At 62.2% G+C, this 19,461-nt stretch overlaps 1 protein-coding gene across 1 annotated transcript; it reads left to right on the forward strand.

Moving 5' to 3' along the window:
• The first annotated feature begins 1,370 nt into the window (after window positions 1–1,370).
• Eps8l2 (EPS8 signaling adaptor L2) lies at window positions 1,371–18,776 on the forward strand. Its single transcript, XM_090347103.1, has 21 exons — window positions 1,371–1,433; window positions 3,772–3,904; window positions 4,004–4,068; window positions 4,882–4,946; window positions 9,168–9,329; window positions 9,849–9,998; window positions 10,259–10,338; window positions 10,460–10,602; window positions 13,234–13,304; window positions 13,426–13,552; window positions 13,718–13,806; window positions 13,887–13,961; window positions 14,207–14,355; window positions 14,434–14,584; window positions 14,767–14,879; window positions 15,873–15,978; window positions 16,522–16,641; window positions 16,838–16,910; window positions 17,093–17,297; window positions 17,569–17,701; window positions 17,958–18,776. The coding sequence occupies exons 2-21, from the start codon at window positions 3,861–3,863 to the stop codon at window positions 18,036–18,038; spliced, it is 2,202 nt and encodes a 733-aa protein (XP_090203229.1). The 5' UTR covers window positions 1,371–1,433; window positions 3,772–3,860; the 3' UTR covers window positions 18,039–18,776.
• The last annotated feature ends 685 nt before the right edge of the window (window positions 18,777–19,461 follow it).

Here is a 19,461-nt window from a genome sequence, read left to right on the forward strand (position 1 = left end):
CCTTCCATGGGCTCTGACACACACGAGTCCACCTTCCTCTCCACCTGTACTACCTGGTCCTGGAGCCCCCTCTCACCTCTGGCCTGGCTGCCTGGCACTCAGCTGGAAGCTCTCTGCTCTGTGGGCAGGCCCCACACCTGGACGAGGTTCTCTCTGGGCACCTGATCTCACCCATGGCTCCTCGGCAGCCCCCAAAGGCCATGGGGAATGTGACCCGAGGGTCTGCCCTCCCACTCTGATGCTGAGCTGCACAGCTGCACAGGTGGTATGGGAGGGGCCTGGACCCTCCTTCCCTCACTCAGGATGGGCCAGGTACTTCTGCTGTCACCAGCCTGTCCTGCAGGCCAGGCAAGGAGCCTGTCACCTTCATAGTCAGCTGGGCATTAAGCCCTTGGCATCTGTTGACAAAAAAGCAGTGGTCACCTGAAGCTCGGGGGCCCCCTGGCTCCAGAGGGCCCAACACAGATGTGTGTCGGCCAGGTGGGACCCTGGCAGCCTCCTCAGCTGTTCACCACGTGGCACATTTCCTATGCTCTGCCCAGAGGAGTGAGGGCACAGGTGTGCCCCTGCTCCTCCCTGCTCACAGCTGAGTGCTGGGCCTCACCTGCTGGGCCTTGGCAAGGTCACACACGGGGCAGGGCCCGGCAGGTTCTGTGAGATCAGCTGCGCAAGGCTGTGAACCAGGAAGCCAGGCCTGCCTTGGGCTCAAGCAAGTGCACGGTGACGGCCCGGCATGCAGGCCAGAGGACAGTGCCGCCTGGCCCCGTGGGCACGGCACCGCGTTCCCAGGAAGGGGCTGTGTCCCTCCAACACACACCGGTGCTGCCTCTCTGCAGCTGCCCCCTGGGACCATGCCGTCCCGGGCAGCACCCATTCCCGCTATCCCCGCCGCAGGCCCAGGCCCAGGTCAGGGCCCCTGCTGCCTCCTCTCCTAGGGTGGACACCATCAGCTGGGCCGCGTGTGGCCTGCCCTGCCCTGAGCAGCTGTGGCAGCCGGGTGAGCAGGGCGCCTGGGGCTCTGCACAGTCCTCTCCCGGCAGCCACGGGGCTGGGCAGGAGGAGGCCGCCCTTACCTGCTCAGCTAGGTGATCTCAGCGTGGGGCTCCCCGCAGGGACCCTCTCCAGACGCCGCCGCCCCAGGCTCCCCGCCACCGAAGGCGGGGAGGGGAGATGCTCCGCCCGGCCCCGGGCGGCTCCCCGGCTGGCACCACCTGCAGCCGCACGCACCCAGCTCCGCCCCGCGCCCGGCCCTCCCCGCCCGCCGCTCTCGAGGGTGGCTCGCCAACCTGCCGCTCAGGTTCCTCCTCTCCGGGCCCCTCCCCGGCCGCGGAGACCCAGCGCACGGCCGCGGAGACCCAGCGCGGCGGCGGGGAGCGCACGGCGGCGGCGGGGAGCGCACGGCCGCGGAGACCCAGCGCGGCGGCGGGGAGCGGGTGAGTGCGTCCTCCCGGGAGTTCGCCGCGTCCCCCCCCCCCCCCCCGCTCCTCCCCGCCCGGGGGCTCGCGGGGTCCCCCACTCGGCGGGTCGGGCCTCAGGGGGCAGGTTGGGGTGAAGCCCAGGGGAAGGGGAGCAGGGGCAGCGTCTCCCTAGAAGGAAGTGCTGGCAAGGGCCAGTGGGTGTCCGCCCCGGCTGCCCCAGTTTCCTGGCCCTGGGTCAGGCTGCGCTGGTCTGCGTCTGACCAGGGACCGCAGGCCACTGCTGCCCCATCCCGGTGAGCAGGCCTTCTGGGAGGGACCCTCCTTCCTCCCAGCCTGTCTGCGGTACCCCCTGTGCCGAGGCCCCTCCTGGACCTGCCGCCCCTTCCCAGCCCCTTCCTTGGCCTCCCAGCCTAGGGCCCCCGCCCAGACCTTCCCAGTTTGTCTTTGCCTCCCCTCTCTCCCAGTGGGTGGAGGACTCCCAAAAACCACCCTTCCCGGAGCAAGTCAGCCTGGACCTGAAGGATCTCCTGTCCCCGGCCCCACCCAGCTCCCAGGAGGGCAGCCAGGCGCCCCAGTGACTAAGCTGACCCCTCCCCAAGGTCACTCAGCATGTGGAGCTGGAATTTGAACTTGGAGTCAGGTCCTCCACCCTCCCTGCCCCACTGGGCCTCCTCCCCTCCACTTCCCTCCCTTCACATCCAGACCTGGACTACAGAACCAAAGTGCAGCTGGGGCCCCCAGGGCCCCCAGAACGGGGCCTGGTCAGCGCCAGCTCCACTGACACTAGTTTTCTCTGGGCCTCGCTGGGGAAAGCCCTGGGAGTAAGACTTCTGGGAGCAGGGGGTAGCCCTGAAGCCCTCCAACTTGGGGCAAAAGTCCCAGCCTAGACGTAAAGGGGAGGGTGGCTTGTCCTAGCCTGCACAGGTCTGTGCGCCTGCAGGCCTGAGTCTGTGCTGGTTTGTTTTGCTCAGGTGTGTGTACCTGGCCCCACGTGCTTTGAGCCCTAGGTTGGGCTTGCCAGGAATCCTGTTAAACAAACACTTAGACTCACCCACTGAGGTCATGAGCATTCCGGACATTCTCCATGGCAAGTTGGACAGAAGAATCTGGCCAAGCCCCCTCTGGCAAGCCAGGAGCCAGGCCCCGGCAGTGGGGAGTCCCTGAGGACCTGGTCAAACCAGAAAGCATGGGAGGGGGAGGGTGCCTCTGAGACTGTGCCTTGGCCCTCATGCCACCACCCGCTGGTGACCCCTTCTAGAGAAGACCCCAAAATGCTGAACTAGCTTCCTTCTTGTCACCTTCACTGGTGACATTTTCCAGGAGGTGGAAGACAGGTGAACCCATTGGGTTGTTGGCTGCAGAGCCTTTAAAGACAGTCAAAGGTGTTATCTAGCTCTCCTTTCAGGGACTTGGGGACAGGCTGACACTTCAGGTCGCCTTTCAGTATCAGGCTGGCCCTGGGTATTTCCCCTCTACCCGGGAGACCACAGAATCCTGCCCAGATCAGACACCTGCTCACATCGGCAGTCAAGCCTAGTTTTCAAAGATGGGGCCAGAGGGATTCCACCCCTGGAGAGGCCTTGACCAGGACAGAGACTCTCGTCTGTGCTGGAGACTAGGGGGCCCCACCCTTATCTTCTCCAGGGCCTCCCTGTGCTAACCCTTGCTACCCCCGTGGTCAAAGTCCTGCTCTTGGCCACCCCAGGGTAAAGAGACCCTATATATCCCCCAGACTTCCTTCTGGGTACCGGGGAACCCATCAGAAACAAACCACAGGATCCTTCTCTGAAATGGGCTCTCTGGCCCAAGAGAAACCCCAGAGCTGGCCTCTTTGGTAGCTGCTAGAGGCTGCTGGCCTGGGGGCCATGAACTTATGCAGGCACCCTTGGGGGAGAGGTCTAGGAAGGGTAGGAGCCAGGTCTGCCCACCTGATCTCTCTCTGACATCGGTCGTTTCCTTCCCAGGGCTCCAGCCTGGTGCTTTTCTGCCACTCTCCTGTGGCAGTCAGTTCCCGCTTCCCTCAGCAGTTTTGGGGGAGCTGTTCTCTGTGCTCTGAGAGAGCTCCCCACTCTCAGCCTTGGCCCCATTTCCCAGCCTCTCAGTCAGCCTCTTCTCTGTGCAAGGCTAAGGGCCTAGGTAGAAATGAGACCTCAGTGGACACGTTTGGGCCAGGGGCCACTGGACTCTGTTCCCTGAGGATCCCCTGGGGAGTTTGGCCAGGCCATCGAGGGCTGTGGCCCTGGACCTGGAGAACCAGGGACAGTCCCTCAGCAAGGTCATAGGTCCAGTCCTGGGAATAGCAAAGCCATTGGCCTGCTAGGAGGAAGTACCAGCTTGGCTTCTCTGTCCTCAGGTGTGGGCCAGGCACTGACCCCAGACCCTGGCCCCATCACAGTCTACCATCCCTGCCACTAGCTGCCACCAGCTGTCTCCAAGGACACCATGAGCCAATCAGGGTCTATCAGCTGCTGCCCCGGTGCTGCCAAGTAAGACCCACCCCGACCTGCCCCCTAGTTCCATGGCACAGTCCCCAGGGACAGGTGTGGTGTGGGAGGGCTCGTTGCTCACGTGCTGTCTCCCTGCAGCGGCAGCCTGGGCAGGGCTGACAGTGTGCCTGGTGTGGCCAAGATGAGCGCCAAGGACCTGTTTGGTGAGTGAGGCTTGAGGACACGCTGGGCTTCGAGGGAGGTGGGGAAGTGGAGCCCTGCCAGTCTCGCCCCTGCCTATGTCCAGATTGTGTCCAGGCGTGGCTGGAGGAGGCCTCTGGACCCCGGCTTCCCGTGAGCACCTCCCCCACACCCACATGGTAAGGGGAGAGGCCTTTACAAATAATTCAGAGGGCATCAATATTGATTCCTCCGTGCAGCACTGCAACCTGATCGAGGGGTCATTAGGCCCCAGCTGCCAGGTGTGTGTGCTCAGGGGAGGCCTGGCGCCCAGCCACACCCCGCCCTGGGTCCACCACTCCCTTCATTTGCGCCTTCCCATGCTGGGTACTGCACAGCTGGCAGAGCCAGATGCCCTGGAGCTGGGAGAGTCCAGGGTAGTTCTTAGGGTAGGGAAGCCACGACCTGGACCCTAGATCCTAGGATGGTGGCCCACGGCAGGGCAGTCTCCAGACAGTGAGGCTGAGCCCACCCCACACAGACGCCACTCCATCCCCATCCCACCTCAGCACAGACCCCACTCCATCCCCAGGCACAGACCCCTCTCAGTCTTGGCCACTGCTCTAAGCAGGCCCCTAAAGACTCTGAGCCGTGGGCCTTCCCCTGTCCCAAGGCCCAGGTGGAGGCTTCCTGTACACCTTCAGGGTTCCCACCACTCCTACCTCATACAGTACAGTCCGCCTGGTGGCTGAGAGGGGCTCATGGAGCAGCACCCCCTCCTCAATTCCACCCTCCTAAGTGGCCCCTGGGGGGGGGCCATGGCCTGGGTGAGTGACAGCTGCTGTCTCTCTGTCCAGAGCAGAGGAAGAAGTACTCCAACTCCAATGTCATCATGCATGAGACCTCGCAGTACCACGTCCAGGTGAGACAGGCCCCAGAAGTACCTCTCCCCAGCGTCCTGGGAGAGGGGGAAACTGAGGCCGGAAGGGCTGGGGCAGTCACTGTAGGGCCAGAAGAGCAGCGGTGCTGTGGCCAGCGGCACCCTGGGGCTCGACACGGGAGATTCCAGAGCCTGTGGGGAGGAAGTTGTCATCCTAGCCCCAAAGAAGGAACTGGCTTGGGAGGAGAAATGGGAACAAAGAGGTCCTTTATGGAGTGCTGCAAGGAGCCCGGGTGGCTGAGGCTGCGGCCAGACTGGTAGCCGGCCCCCTTTGACCAGCTGCCAGATCTAGAGAGGCTTCTCCTAGGTCAGTTCTAATTCACAGTCAGAGTTCAGGAGATAAGTTTTTAAATGGCCTCCCCGTGCCTGGGAGCTGGCTGGTTCCTGTCTGAGGAAGGCCAGGGAGAGGATGGCCCTGAGGCCGAGGACTCACCCTGTCAAGACTCCAGCCCCACCCCAGCAGGAGCCAGGCCAGCCCCAAGCTTCCTCATCTGCGCACTGGGCCAAGGGCCCATCTCAGGGGTCCCCAAGGCTCTTGAGGCTGCTGTGCGGGGGTGGCCAGGGCCAACCAGGACATTATGTGGGGCCTTGTGCCGGCGACAGGGTGTGGAGGGACGGATGGCTCCATCTGGGTCCCTTCCTTTCTGGACAGCTCTGCCATCTTTCTCTGGGGTAGGACTTTGCCCTCCTTGCTAAGCAACCACCTGGGCCAATCACCCTGGCTGTTGGACTTTGCATTGTGTCCGTCTGGTTCAGCCTCGCTGTCTTGGGGGCCTTTTTGCCTGGCGTAGGCCAGCAAGGGTGGAAGTGGTAGAGATTCCTGTCCCAGCCAATGAAGAAGCAGATGCACAGCACAGGGACACGGAAGCCTGGCCTTGCTTCTAACTTTCCACACAGTTAAGTTGATGAGGTCATTCTGGTGCCACCACCACAAGGGCTTAGGACAGCTCTGTCAGTACCCCACGCTCCTTTGGGGCCCCTTTTGTGGTTGCAGCCCTCCCCCCCCCCGCCGGCCCCTGGTCTTGACCGTGCTGACCAGCAGCCACTGCTACCGTTTTGTCTCTCTAAAAATGAGGTCCTTCTATTCACAGTCACCTTTGTCCTCTGCTTGGTGAACTTAGCTTAAGGAGCTATGGAAGAGGGAGAAAGGTTTGCCAGCCCCAATGCACTGGGCATCTCCACCAATCCGACCAGCCCAAGGGCTCTCCCTGCTCTGCTCCATTCCTGCACACAAATGCAGAGAGCGGAGGGGGGGGGGAGGGGGGACCCCGGGGGGGGGGGGGACCCCCCGCCCCCACACACGCACGCGCACGCGCACGCGCACGCACGCGCATGCCAATACTAGGCTTGAGCTGAGGGCCTGGCTCTCTGATTTGGATTTTCCACTCTGGGCTGCACCTGAGCCCCACTTCCACTTCCAGGGTTCTGCTGGTTAATTGGGGAAAAGTCTCCAAGGCTTTCCTGTGCCATCTGGCTTTGAACCTGGACCCCCAGATCTCAGCCTTCTGAGTAGCTAGGATTACAGGCGTGAGTCACCAGTGCATAGTTTGCCACTGGTTCTGTTTTGCTTTGTGTCAGTACTGGGGCTTGACCTCGGGGTTTGGGCTCTGTCTCTGAGCTTCGTTTGCTCAGTTTAGCACTCTACAAAGTGAGCCACGGCTCCACTTCCTGCTATTTTTTGTGGTTAATTGAAGATCAGTTTCCCGGACTTTCCTGCCCATGCTAGCTTCAAACCACCGTTCTCAAACCTCAGCCTTCTGATTAGTCAGGATTATAGGCTTGAGTCACTAGCACCTGGCTTTTACCTCCATTCTTCATGGAGAAGAAATAGTAATTTAGATGATATCAGTCATAACTATTTTTTCTTTTCTGGCTTGGTTTTTGTCTTCTAACCCACAATCTGTACATTTCATAGTGTCGTCTCTCTCCTGCATCTAGATCAATGATCAGTTTTAAATTCACTGTTTTGCATGTGTGAGGTAGGGGTCGGGTGTTTTCTCGTACAGGTGTCCATCTGTGTTGAAAAGGTTTTCATTTCCCCATGGAATGTCTCTGATGCCATTGTTACAAACTGATTGGACATGGGTGGGTCTGTTTCTGGAGTCTTCTTCACTGACCAGTTATGCTAGATACATGCTTTGACTCATTCATCTTGAAATCAGGCCGTGCAAGTTCTTCAACTTTGTTCCTTTTCTTCCATTCCTCTCTCTCTCTCCCTGCTTTCTTCCCTTCCTTTCTCTCGTGGGCTCTGTCCTGCCCTGCACGCTCATCTAGAACTCCTAGGCTCAAGCTGTCATCCGGCCTCAGCCTCCTGAGTAGCTCTGACTACAGGTAGAGACCCCTCTGGATCCAGCACCACTTCTGGCTCTTTATTATGTATATGGTACTGAGGAACGGAACTCGGGTCATACAAGCACTCTACCACTAGGCCAAACTCCCGGCCCGTTAGAATTTTGTTTTTTGAGACAGGGTCTTGTGATGCCTCTTAGACTGGCTTCAGACTTGTGATCCTGTCTCGGTCTGCTGAGTGCTGGGACTATGGGAATGTGGGCTGGATTGTGGATGGTGAGTTGGAGATAAGGCGCTCATGGGCTTTGCTCCTGTGGCTGGCTTCCAACTGTGATCCTCAGACCTCAGCACCCCCGGCCCCAGGAGCCACCAGCACCCAGCTCCCATTCGAAATTTCCTAAGATATGTTTTGTTCGCATCACAGCATGGTTTTGTGTGGAATGTGTTTTGCTGACTCTGTGTTTCCGGTTTGCCCCACCCCACACAGGTGAGCTCCTCCTCCCCATCCTGTATACCCACCCAGTATTTGACATTTTGGAGGACATGTCAGCTGGGCCCGGCTTTTGTTATTACAAGTGGTTCTGTAGTGAACCAGCTTGTAGCTGTGTCATGTTTCCCACCTGTGAAGGTTTTCTGCCATAGAACTGGAAAGCGAGTTATGCATGTCTTTATAAGTATCATGAACCTTCCTCAGAAGGCTGAGCATGTGCTGGATTCAAGTGCCCATTTTTCCATATCTTAACTTGTAAGTGTAACCACAGGACTCTGTAGTATTGTAGAGCACAGGTCATGGTTCAAAGTCAGCCTGGGCAGGTAAGTCCATGAGACTTTTTCTTTTTGCCAGTCCTGGGCTTGAACTCAAGGCCTGGCACTGTCCCTGAGTGGCTGCTCAAGGCTAGCTCTCTACCACTTTGAGCCACTTCTGGTTTTCAGCATTGGAGACAGGAATGTCATGGACTTTTCTGTCAGGTTGGCTTTGAACCACAGTCCTCAGATTGCAGCCTCCTGAGTACTAGGGTGACAGGCGTGAGCGACTGGCCGCGGCTTCCTGCATTTTCCTCTCGTGCTTTCATTGCCTTGCAAAGTTTTTCAGCTAGCTTGGCCTGTTTGTCCTGGCTTCTATGCTGCATTTACCCAGCTGTCTTAGCACTGTTTTCTGAACCTCGTGTCTCTGTGGGAGAGTTGCATTCTGTGGAAGCAGGAACTTTTTCTGGGGGAGAGTGCCTGAGCCAGATCCCTGGAGAGAAGACACAGCGGGCAGTGCACATCCACTGAGGGTCTTCCTGGGCCAGCACTGCCCCCGACGGAGGGCACAGCACCACCCCAGCAGCCAGGGCCTCCCTGGCTACAGCAAGCTATGTCATCCAGGAGAAAGGAAAACAAACGTGGCCAGCGGGGTGAGGGCTAGACTGAGCCTCCAGCACAGGCCGTCCTGGAGCCTGGAGCCAGGAGATGGGGAAGAGGTAAAAGTTCAAGGCTGCAAAGGAGTCTGGATTTGTTTTGTTCCAGTCCTGGGGCTTGAACTCTGGGCCTCAGCACTGTCCTTGGACCCTTTTTGCTCAAGGCTAGTGCTCTGCCACTTGAGCCACAGCGTCACGTCTGGCTTTTTCCGTGTGGGTACCAAGGGATGGAACCCAGGGCTTTGTGTGCGCTAGGCGAGCCCTTCACCACTAGACCACGTTCCCGGTCCCAGTGTGGAATTTTTTGAAGGTTTGAATCAGCACACAATCATGACCCCCAAAGATGTCTGTGAGTCAGAATGGAGACTTCTCCTCCTGAGCTCGAGCTGAGGGTTCCCCTCAGGAACCCCGGCTGTCTGAGGTGCCTCAATCTCCCGTCTCCTCCCCGGGCAGCCCCATCTGGGCATGGGCACAGCCTTGCTGTGTCCAGCAGTGACCACTGACCCTTCCTTAGCACCTGGCCACATTCATCATGGACAAGAGTGAGGCCATCACGTCCGTGGATGATGCCATCCGGAAGCTGGTACAGCTGAGCTCCAAGGAGAAGGTCTGGGCCCAGGAGGTGCTGCTGCAAGTGAATGACCAGTCGCTGAGGCTTCTGGATGTTGAGTCTCAGGTACCAGCTGGCCTTGGGCCCGGGGGAACAGGTGTGCAGAGGCAGGATCTGGCCTGTGCTTCAGCCACACGTGTAGCAAGCCCTCCGTAGTGGTCCCCCGATTCTGGCCTGTGCAAGGCTGTGGGTGCAGGGCTCACAGAGGCCCGGACACCCGAGTCTGGGCTTCTTCGGGCAGTCTGGGCTGCCTTCACTCCATGCCTGGCCATGTCCTTGTCTCCAAGAGCTTGCTGGCTGGAGTGAGCCAGCCCCAGCTGCGTGCAGGGGGTGGTGCTCTGGCCACCAGCAGCTCTGGCCAGTCCCCATGTCTGTCTCACCCGGCCTGTGGGCTGTGTCTAGGCCCGGACCCTCTTGTGCAGCTGCAAGTACGTGCGTGTCTTCTGTCTGTGGACGAGGGTCATCCGTGGCCCGGGCACCGGTCACTTTTCTTGGCCACACTCAAGGCCTCCTCAGGTCTGTAGCCCAGTCCATGCTGGGCCTTCGTGTAGTCAGCTGTGTTGCCCTGCCCCCGCCTGTCCCCAGGAGGAGCTGGAGAACTTCCCGCTGTGCACCGTGCAGCACAGCCAGACGGTGCAGGACCAGCTGAGGTACCCCTCCGTGCTGCTCCTGGTGTGCCAGGACCCCGAGCAGAGCAAGCCCGACATCCACTTCTTCCACTGCGACGAGGTTGAGGTGAGGCAGCCAGCAGGCGGGGGCGGCTCTGACACTGCTGGGGCAGCCCTGGACCCCGAGCTGACCCCACAGTCCTGGGGCAGCCCTGTGCCCCGAGCTGACCCCACGCTCCTAGAGCCCTGGACCCCGAGCTGACCCCACAGTCCTGGGGCAGCCCTGTGCCCCGAGCTGACCCCACGCTCCTGGAGCCCTGGACCCCGAGCTGACCCCACGCTCCTAGAGCCCTGGACCCCGAGCTGACCCCACGTTCCTGTCCCTAGGCTGAGCTGGTGCAGGAGGACATTGAGAGTGCACTGGCCGACTGCCGCCTGGGGAAGAAGCTGCGCCCCCAGACCCTGAAGTAGGACGGGGAGGAGCATGGGGGAGGGTCTCGACGGGGCTGAGCGGAGAGGGCAGTGGAATGGGTGCATCCCAGCAGGGGACTATTGACAGGCTGAGCTGGACCCTTCTGTCCCCTCCAGGGGTCACCAGGAGAAGCTCCGGCAGCGTCAGTCCATCCTGCCCCCTCCCAGGTCCCCAGCCCCCATCCCCTTCCAGCGCCTGGCTGGCGAGTCTCCTCAGGGCAAGAACCGGGTGGGCCTCCCAGTGCCACTCAGTGAGCAAAGTAGGTCAGGGGTGGAGGGGTCTCTCCAGGGTTCTGAGGTCAGGGGTGGAGGGGTCTCTCCAGGGTTCTGAGGTCAGGGGTGGAGGGGTCTCTCCTGGGGTCTGAGGTCAGGGGTGGAGGGGTCTGAGGTCAGGGGTGGAGGGGTCTGAGGTCAGGGGTGGAGGGGTCTGAGGTCAGGGGTGGAGGGGTCTCTCCTGGGGTCTGAGGTCAGGGGTGGAGGGGTCTCATCTGGGGTCTGAGGTCAGGGGTGGAGGGGTCTCATCTGGGGTCTGAGGTCAGGGGTGGAGGAGTCTCATCTGGGGTCTGAGGTCAGGGGTGGAGGGGTCTCTCCAGGGTTCTGAGGTCAGGGGTGGAGGGGTCTCTCCTGAGGTCTGAGGTCAGGGGTGGAGGGGTCTCATCTGGGGTCTGAGGTCAGGGGTGGAGGGGTCTCATCTGGGGTCTGAGGTCAGGGGTGGAGGGGTCTCTCCAGGGTTCTGAGGTCAGGGGTGGAGGGGTCTCTCCTGGGGTCTGAGGTCAGGGGTGGAGGGGTCTCATCTGTGGTCTGAGGTCAGGGGTGGAGGGGTCTCTCCTGGGGTCTGAGGTCAGGGGTGGAGGGGTCTCTCCTGGGGTCTGAGGTCAGGGGTGGAGGGGTCTCTCCTGGGGTCTGAGGTCAGGGGTGGAGGGCTCTCATCTGGGGTCTGAGGTCAGGGGTGGAGGGGTCTCTCCTGGGGTCTGAGGTCAGGGGTGGAGGGGTCTCATCTGGGGTCTGAGGTCAGGGGTGGAGGGGTCTCTCCTGGGGTCTGAGGTCAGGGGTGGAGGGGTCTCATCTGTGGTCTGAGGTCAGGGGTGGAGGGGTCTCACCTGGGGTCTGAGGTCAGGGGTGGAGGGGTCTCATCTGGAGTCTGAGGTCAGGGGTGGAGGGGTCTCATCTGGAGTCTGAGGTCAGGGGTGGAGGGGTCTCTCCTGGGGTCTGAGGTCAGGGGTGGAGGGGTCTCATCTGGGGTCTGAGGTCAGGGGTGGAGGGGTCTCATCTGGAGTCTGAGGTCAGGGGTGGAGGGGTCTCATCTGGGGTCTGAGGTCAGGGGTGGAGGGGTCTCTCCTGGGGTCTGAGGTCAGGGGTGGAGGGGTCTCATCTGGGGTCTGAGGTCAGGGGTGGAGGGGTCTCATCTGTGGTCTGAGGTCAGGGGTGGAGGGGTCTCTCCTGAGGTCTGAGGTCAGGGGTGGAGGGGTCTCATCTGGGGTCTGAGGTCAGGGGTGGAGGGGTCTCTCCAGGGTTCTGAGGTCAGGGGTGGAGGGGTCTCTCCTGAGGTCTGAGGTCAGGGGTGGAGGGGTCTCATCTGGGGTCTGAGGTCAGGGGTGGAGGGGTCTCTCCAGGGTTCTGAGGTCAGGGGTGGAGGGGTCTCTCCTGAGGTCTGAGGTCAGGGGTGGAGGGGTCTCATCTGGGGTCTGAGGTCAGGGGTGGAGGGGTCTCTCCAGGGTTCTGAGGTCAGGGGTGGAGGGGTCTCTCCTGGGGTCTGAGGTCAGGGGTGGAGGGGTCTCATCTGTGGTCTGAGGTCAGGGGTGGAGGGGTCTCTCCTGGGGTCTGAGGTCAGGGGTGGAGGGGTCTCTCCTGGGGTCTGAGGTCAGGGGTGGAGGGGTCTCATCTGGGGTCTGAGGTCAGGGGTGGAGGGGTCTCATCTGTGGTCTGAGGTCAGGGGTGGAGGGGTCTCTCCTGGGGTCTGAGGTCAGGGGTGGAGGGGTCTCATCTGGGGTCTGAGGTCAGGGGTGGAGGGCTCTCATCTGGGGTCTGAGGTCAGGGGTGGAGGGGTCTCTCCTGGGGTCTGAGGTCAGGGGTGGAGGGGTCTCATCTGGGGTCTGAGGTCAGGGGTGGAGGGGTCTCTCCTGGGGTCTGAGGTCAGGGGTGGAGGGCTCTCATCTGGGGTCTGAGGTCAGGGGTAGAGGGGTCTCATCTGTAGTCTGAGGTCAGGGGTAGAGGGGTCTCTCCAGGGTTCTGAGGTCAGGGGTGGAGGGGTCTCATCTGGGGTCTGAGGTCAGGGGTGGAGGGGTCTCATCTGGGGTCTGAGGTCAGGGGTGGAGGGGTCTCATCTGGGGTCTGAGGTCAGGGGTGGAGGGGTCTCTCCTGGGGTCTGAGGTCAGGGGTGGAGGGGTCTCTCCTGGGGTCTGAGGTCAGGGGTGGAGGGGTCTCATCTGGGGTCTGAGGTCAGGGGTGGAGGGGTCTCTCCTGGGGTCTGAGGTCAGGGGTGGAGGGCTCTCATCTGGGGTCTGAGGTCAGGGGTGGAGGGGTCTCTCCTGGGGTCTGATGTCAGGGGTGGAGGGGTCTCATCTGGGGTCTGAGGTCAGGGGTGGAGGGGTCTCTCCTGGGGTCTGAGGTCAGGGGTGGAGGGCTCTCATCTGGGGTCTGAGGTCAGGGGTGGAGGGGTCTCTCCTGGGGTCTGAGGTCAGGGGTGGAGGGGTCTCATCTGGAGTCTGAGGTCAGGGGTGGAGGGGTCTCATCTGGAGTCTGAGGTCAGGGGTGGAGGGGTCTCATCTGGAGTCTGAGGTCAGGGGTGGAGGGGTCTCATCTGGAGTCTGAGGTCAGGGGTGGAGGGGTCTCTCCTGGGGTCTGAGGTCAGGGGTGAAGGGGTATCTCCCCTCCCTCTTGCTCCTTGCCAGGCTTCCGCCGTCGTGAGTCTCTGGAGGAGGAGCCCCGGGCTCTGCTGGCTCAGAGGATCGAGAAGGAGACGGTGGGTATCTCTCTTGGCAGGGTGCTCTCCTGTCCCCACCCTTACCAGGCCCGTGCCAGTACTTTCTGCCTCTTCCGATGGGAGGGGTGCCCGTGACTAACTCATCCCCTTCGGACCCCAGCAAATCCTCAACAGTGCCTTAGATGACATCGAGTGGTTCGTGGCACGGCTACAGAAGGCAGCAGAGGCTTTTAAGCAGCTGAACCAGAGGAAGAAAGGGAAGAAGAAGGGGAAGAAAGGGCCAGCAGGTGGGGACGGAGGAGTGGGGCCCCAGGGGGGCGTGGTGACTGTGGGCCACACGGGCAGGGGCAGGACAGGGCAGTGCCCACCTGGCTTGGGCATGGGGACAGGCAGGGCTGCATGGACACAGGTGGCCAGGGCCACCCAGACTCACAGCCCTTCCTCCACTCCAGAGGGCGTCCTCACACTGCGGGCGCGGCCCCCCTCGGAGGGCGAATTTGTCGACTGCTTCCAGAAAACCAAACTGGCCATCAACCTGCTGGTGAGTCCTTGGCCTGTGCGGTGGGGTGGGGCAGAGGTCAGCCTCGTTCTCCCACCTGACCCGTCCCTCGTTTCCCGCAGGCAAAGCTACAGAAGCACATCCAGAACCCGAGCGCTGCGGAGCTGGTGCACTTCCTCTTCGGGCCTCTGGACCTGGTGCCTGGGCTGGGGCTGGGTGGCGCTGGAGGTGGGGGCAGCCTGGAGGACGATGGGAAAGCCTGTGCCCACCTTTGGCATCTCGCACTGGCTGTGTGCAGGGGCTCAGGGGCCGAGGCCCTCTGGAGGGGCGGCCTGCGGGCGGCACGGCTCTGTCTGGAGGGGGGTCCTGCGGGCGGCACGGCTCTGTCTGGAGGGGGGTCCTGCGGGCGGCACGGCTCTGTCTGAACAGTGCTGTGCCCCAGGTTGTCAGCACCTGTGGGGGCCCGGACATTGCACGCTCCGTCTGCAGCCCATTGCTCTCCCGAGACGCTGTTGGCTTCCTGCGTGGCCACCTGGTTCCCAAGGAGATGGCACTGTGGGAGTCGCTAGGGGAGACGTGGACAAGGCCCCGGTACAGGGTGGGAGAGCAGGGCGGGGTGGGGGGGTTCTGACTGGGAGGGGACTGACCCCTCCTCCTGCCCGCTTCCAGCTCCGAGTGGCCACGGGAGCCTCAGGTGCCCCCCTACATGCCCAAGTTCCACAGCGGCTGGGAGCCGCCCCTGGATGTGCTGCAGGAGGCTCCCTGGGAGGTGGAAGGACCTGCATCTGCCCCTGCCGCCATGGCCGCCGCCGCTGACCAGGTCAGAGCCAAGCAGACCCCAGCGTGGCACCGTGCCGCAGCCTAACAGGCCAGCTGCTCGGCGGCCCCCTGTCTGGGTATCAGGTCCTGGGTCCTCAGTGGTGTTCAGGCAGCCCCTGGCCAGTCGCCATCCCTCTTGTGCAGCCCTCACAAGTCCGGCCTGTTTGTCCACTTTCTCCACAGCCGACCCCAGTGAGCCAACTGTCCTCAAGACACTCCCCAAAGCACAGCCTCTCTGCAGAGCCTGCTGTGCCTCCGGAAGCCTTCCCGCCCCTCAGCTCCCCACAGACCCACAGGTAAGGCCCCGGGGAACAAGCCACACCCCTCGGGGCACACACAGCCAATGGCAGGTCCCTCAGTCAAGTGGTCCCAATTAGACAGATAGAACCTAGTGTTCACTTTAACTTTGTAAACGAATCCAAGGGGAACTTTCAGATTATTTCAGGAGAATTCTCCAGCCTAATCCATCAGGTCTTCTCATGGTTTCTGGTTTAGAACTAAGGGTAGAAGAGGAAGGGAAGAGAGCTCAGTGGTAGAGCACTGGTTTAGCATTCGCAGGGCCCTTGGTTCAACCCTTAGCATGGACCAAAGAGAAACGGTAGAAACTAGTAAACCACTGCACTTAAGTGATTTAGGGCTAGGGTCTGGCCCAGCACATCCCCCACCCACAGTGAGCAAGTGAAGCACAAACCTTTGGGAGGAGGGCCACACCATGCTCCTGGCCTTCCGGCCTCCCGCCTCCCGGCCTCCCTGGTAGCCCAGGGACTGCCTGGAAAGCCTGCTGCCTCTTACCCAGACACCAGTGGAAGGGGCTGGTCCCCCAGCTCCGGGCTGGTCAGCATGGGTCCTAGCTACAAACACACATAAGAGATATGGTCAGCTTGCCTATCCACCCTGCACCCTGAAGCCTGACCCCTGCCAGAATCACGCCATGCCCTGGGGTGTGAGAGGGTGCCCCACCCTGTGTACAGTAGCTGTCTCCAGGGGCTGTGGCTAGACCCTGTAATCCACACCCCTGGGGTCAGTACTGGAGACCCCTCTGGTGGCCTGGGTGTGGTCAGCATTCAAGAAGGCATCCTGTCACCTCCTGCCAGCCCCACCTCCCCCACGGCAGGGGGTCACAGTTTCCATTCCTGGCTGGAGCTGGCAGCATGCCTCTCTCCACTGAGACCTGGGCAGTGCCACAAAAGGCAGCTGTGTACCTGGGAAGCTGTCGGTCCCCAAATCCTCCTAGCCCTGGAGGGGACCCCAGCCCAGCTCTAGGCCTCAACCCCTCCTCTGTCACTCAGGGGCTACCAGCCGACGAAAGCCATGTCCAAGTACGTGAAGATTCTCTATGACTTCACAGCACGAAACGCCAATGAGCTCTCTGTGCTTAAGGACGAAATCCTGGAGGTGAGGACCAGGCTGCCGGGGGAGGCGAGGGCTGCCCAGGACACAGGCCGCTCGCAGACCCATCATGCCAGGCTTCCTGGCTCTGGCCTCCAGCACAGCTTGACTGAGCAGCTTTCCTTTCTGGGGAGCCCTCTGTGGTGGGAGACCCCACAGTGAGACCTGGAAGGGATCTGCCACTCATGGCCGCCAGAAGTGGTTTACTGTGCCAGCTGTGTTTGCACTGACCCTGAAACCAGGCCATGCACTGAGGAACAGAAAGTGGAGTCGGCTGGGGGGAGGCTGGTCAGCAGCCACAACCAGATTAAGGGGCACCCTCCCTGCCAGGCAGGGATGGGGCAAGTCGTTGGTGTACAATGGAGCCCAGAAGAGCAAGGGCCGGGCTCAGGAGAGACATCTGGGGAGCTCCACCTCTGGAAAGCGGGGTGCTCGGTGGTGCCAGGACCCTACACAAGTGCTAGTGGCCGGGGAGTGTGATGCCAGAGCAGGGCAGTGGTGGGCTACACAGGGCTGACCCCTTCTTCCGGCTCTCCCTCATCTCCACAGGTGCTGGAGGGTGACGGGCAGTGGTGGAAGCTTCGGAATCGCAGTGGCCAGGCAGGCTATGTGTCCTGTAACATCCTGGCTGAGGCTCGGCCAGAGGACGTGGGGCCTCCTCTAGAGCAGGTGACTGGCTGTTCTGTCCTACCACAGCCACGGCCCCTGGGGTGGAGCGCGGCTGCATTAGCTCCACACCCAGGCCCCGCCCCGGACCCCATCCAAGACTGGCCCTGGAGCTCCTGGGGTCTTGACCAAAGGGCAGGATAGACTGGCCAGTGATGGCCTGGGCAAGTCTTTACAACGCCTCCCCTCGCCCTGGCAGGCTAACCAGAAATACTGGGGTCCCTCCAGCCCAACCCACAAACTGCCCCCAACTTTTGCAGGAAACAAAGACGGTGAGCCCTTGGGTCTGCGTGGGGAGGGGCGGGGCCAAGAGGATCACCACGCCCAGGGGCGGGGCTGATGCGGACAGACACGCCCAAGGGGCGGGGATACAGCGGGGCGGCCACGCCCCGGGGCGGGATGCCGCGGACGGCCACGCCCAGGGGCGGGGCTGAGCGCCGTGCCCGCCCCACAGAGCTGATCCACCACATGGACGAGGTCAACGACGAGCTCACCAAGAGGATCAGCGGCCACGGCCACCACTTCAAGTCGACGCCACCAGCGGCGCCGCAGCGCCACTTCCGCGTGGAGCGCAGCCAGCCGGTGCACCTGCCGCTCACCTTCGAGTCCGGGCCCCACCAGGTCCGCGCCTGGCTGGAAGCCAAGGCCTTCAGTGGCCGGTGAGCGGCATGGGGCGGGGCGGGCCTCGACGTGGGGCCTGGCGGGCCTCGACGTGGGTGGGCGGGCCTCGACGGGGGCGGGGCGGGCCTCGACGTGGGGCCTGGCGGGCCTCGACGTGGGTGGGCGGGCCTCGACGGGGGCGGGGCGGGCCTCGACGTGGGCGGGGCGGGCCTCGACGTGGGTGGGCGGGCCTCGACGTGGGTGGGCGGGCCTCGACGGGGCGGTCCGGGCGGGCCTGGCCCCACCGCCCTCACCTCTGCCCTTCCCCAGCATCGTGGAGAGCCTCGGCATCCTGACCGGGGCCCAGCTGTTCTCGCTGAACAAAGATGAGCTGAAGAAGGTGTGCGGCGAGGAGGGCATCCGCGTGTACAGCCAGCTGACCGTGCAGAAGGCCGTCCTGGAGGTGAGCCGGCCGCCCCCTCCTCCCCCCGGCCGCCCCCCTCCTCCCCCTGGCCCCCTCCTCCTCCCCCTGGCCGCCCTCCTCCCCCTGGCCGCCCCCTCCTCCCCCTGGCCGCCCCCCCTCCTCCCCTGGCCGCCCCCTCCTCCTCCTGGCTGCCCTCCTCCTCCCCCTGGCTTCACTGCTCCTGTGATCACTGCAAAAGAGGGAAGGGCCGGGCTCTGGCCCCTGGTCCCTAAGCTGAGTCCCCCCTCCTCCCTAGAAGCAGCAAAGTGAGTCAGAGCTGCAACAGCTCATGAGCAGGTTTCCTTTCATGAACCAGAAGAGGACTGAAGACAGCTAGACCCCTTTGCCGGTGCTCCCGACTCCGCCCGGAGCCCAGCCGCGGGGACCCACCCAGAGTGCATGGAGTGTTAATTTTATATGTATAGTATTTTATACCAGGAGTGGAGGTGGGTGGGCTGGGGTTGACTTGCCTGCCTCCAGGTACACCCAGTCCTGGGGCCCAGCAATACCTGTGGGTGGCCTCTCAGCCACCCATACCCCATGCCCCTCCCAAGCCAAGGCCAGCCTCTGCCAAAGCTGTGCCTGCCACTGCCAGCCCCCCATCCACCTGCCCCCGTGCCCCAGGACCCCTGGGTAGGTGAGGCCTCCTTTTCTGGCCTCCCCTCGGACAGACATTCTCACCCCTGTACTCAGGCCTCTTCCTCATCTCCATGCCTCCCCCTTAGCAGCTTGCTTCTACACCCACCCACCCACCCACACTGCTAGATGGGCCTGGGCTCCATGCTGGCCAGGCCGACCACCCTGAACCCCAGACATGTCCTCTGCTGCTCCCCAGGGGTGGTCTGGGCAGGACCGCAGGCCTCCAGGCCCTGCTGGGGGTGTGTGCTATGTGCTGCCCACTGTGGGGCATGGGCTGGACCAAGCCACCTGCAGAGCTGGGTCACAGCTGCCTCTACAGTGCCAGCACGCGGCTGCCTGTGTGCTGGTGAATGGTGAGTCTCGGCCCTGGGCCGAGCACCACACCTGGAGACGAGAGGTGGGGCTCTAGGCTGGGTCATTAAATCACTTGTCTCCATGCGGTCACGTGTCTGTCTCCTGGGGAGGGCTGTGTCTTAGCTCCAAGGCCACTTGTAAGAGCTGTCTGGCAGAGGGCAGTCCATGGCCAAATAGAGCCACAGATATGCCAAGAAATGCGTCCTGGGGCTTCCACACTTACCTGAAAGGGAGAGGCTGGGAGGCAGTCCCCAAGGCACCCCCTTTCCACCATCCTACTCGCACTGTGGCGGCCAAAGCCTGTCACCCAGACCAGCTGCGGGGGCCACAGACTGAGCAGGCCCGGGATATGGGTAAGTTTGAGGCAAGGCCAAACCAGGTCCAGAGAGTTTTGTTTCAACCTGAAAGTGATGCCAGAAGGAAGGTGTGGGCTTTATGGAGCCCAGCTGGAGTTCCACTCCACTCGCAGGCACCGGTGCCCAAAGCAGCTGTCTACCTGGGAGGCCTGTGGCCCCCTCTGCTGGCAGCTCTGTGTGCTGCACTGAGTAGCCACCAGGGGGTGCCATATCGTCCCTCTCATGGTGGGGAGGGCGCAGAGGGGTAGTTGGCCATGAGACCCCATTCTCAGGTAGGTCCTCCTGGGGCCGACTTGGGGTCCCAGTATGGTGGGCAGGGGTAACAGCAGGCAACAGGTTGTTCCTAGCAGAGGCCAGGCGTCAGCCAGGCCTAGATGGCCTTGGCCTCATGATACACACAGGCCCAGGCGG

This window comes from Megascapheus bottae, chromosome 16 (assembly GCF_031878675.1).
Source record: "Megascapheus bottae isolate mThoBot1 chromosome 16, mThoBot2.hap1, whole genome shotgun sequence".
In the NCBI taxonomy this organism is placed as follows: Eukaryota; Metazoa; Chordata; class Mammalia; order Rodentia; family Geomyidae; genus Megascapheus; species Megascapheus bottae.

Coding starts and splice junctions, on each gene's coding strand:
- Eps8l2 (XM_090347103.1), top strand. CDS start 3,861: ATGAGCCAATCAGGGTCTATCAGCTGCTGCCCCGGTGCTGCCAA. Junction 4,069..4,881: donor GAGCGCCAAGGACCTGTTTG/GTGAGTGAGGCT, acceptor CTCTCTGTCCAG/AGCAGAGGAAGAAGTACTCC. Junction 14,356..14,433: donor GAGACGTGGACAAGGCCCCG/GTACAGGGTGGG, acceptor GCCCGCTTCCAG/CTCCGAGTGGCCACGGGAGC.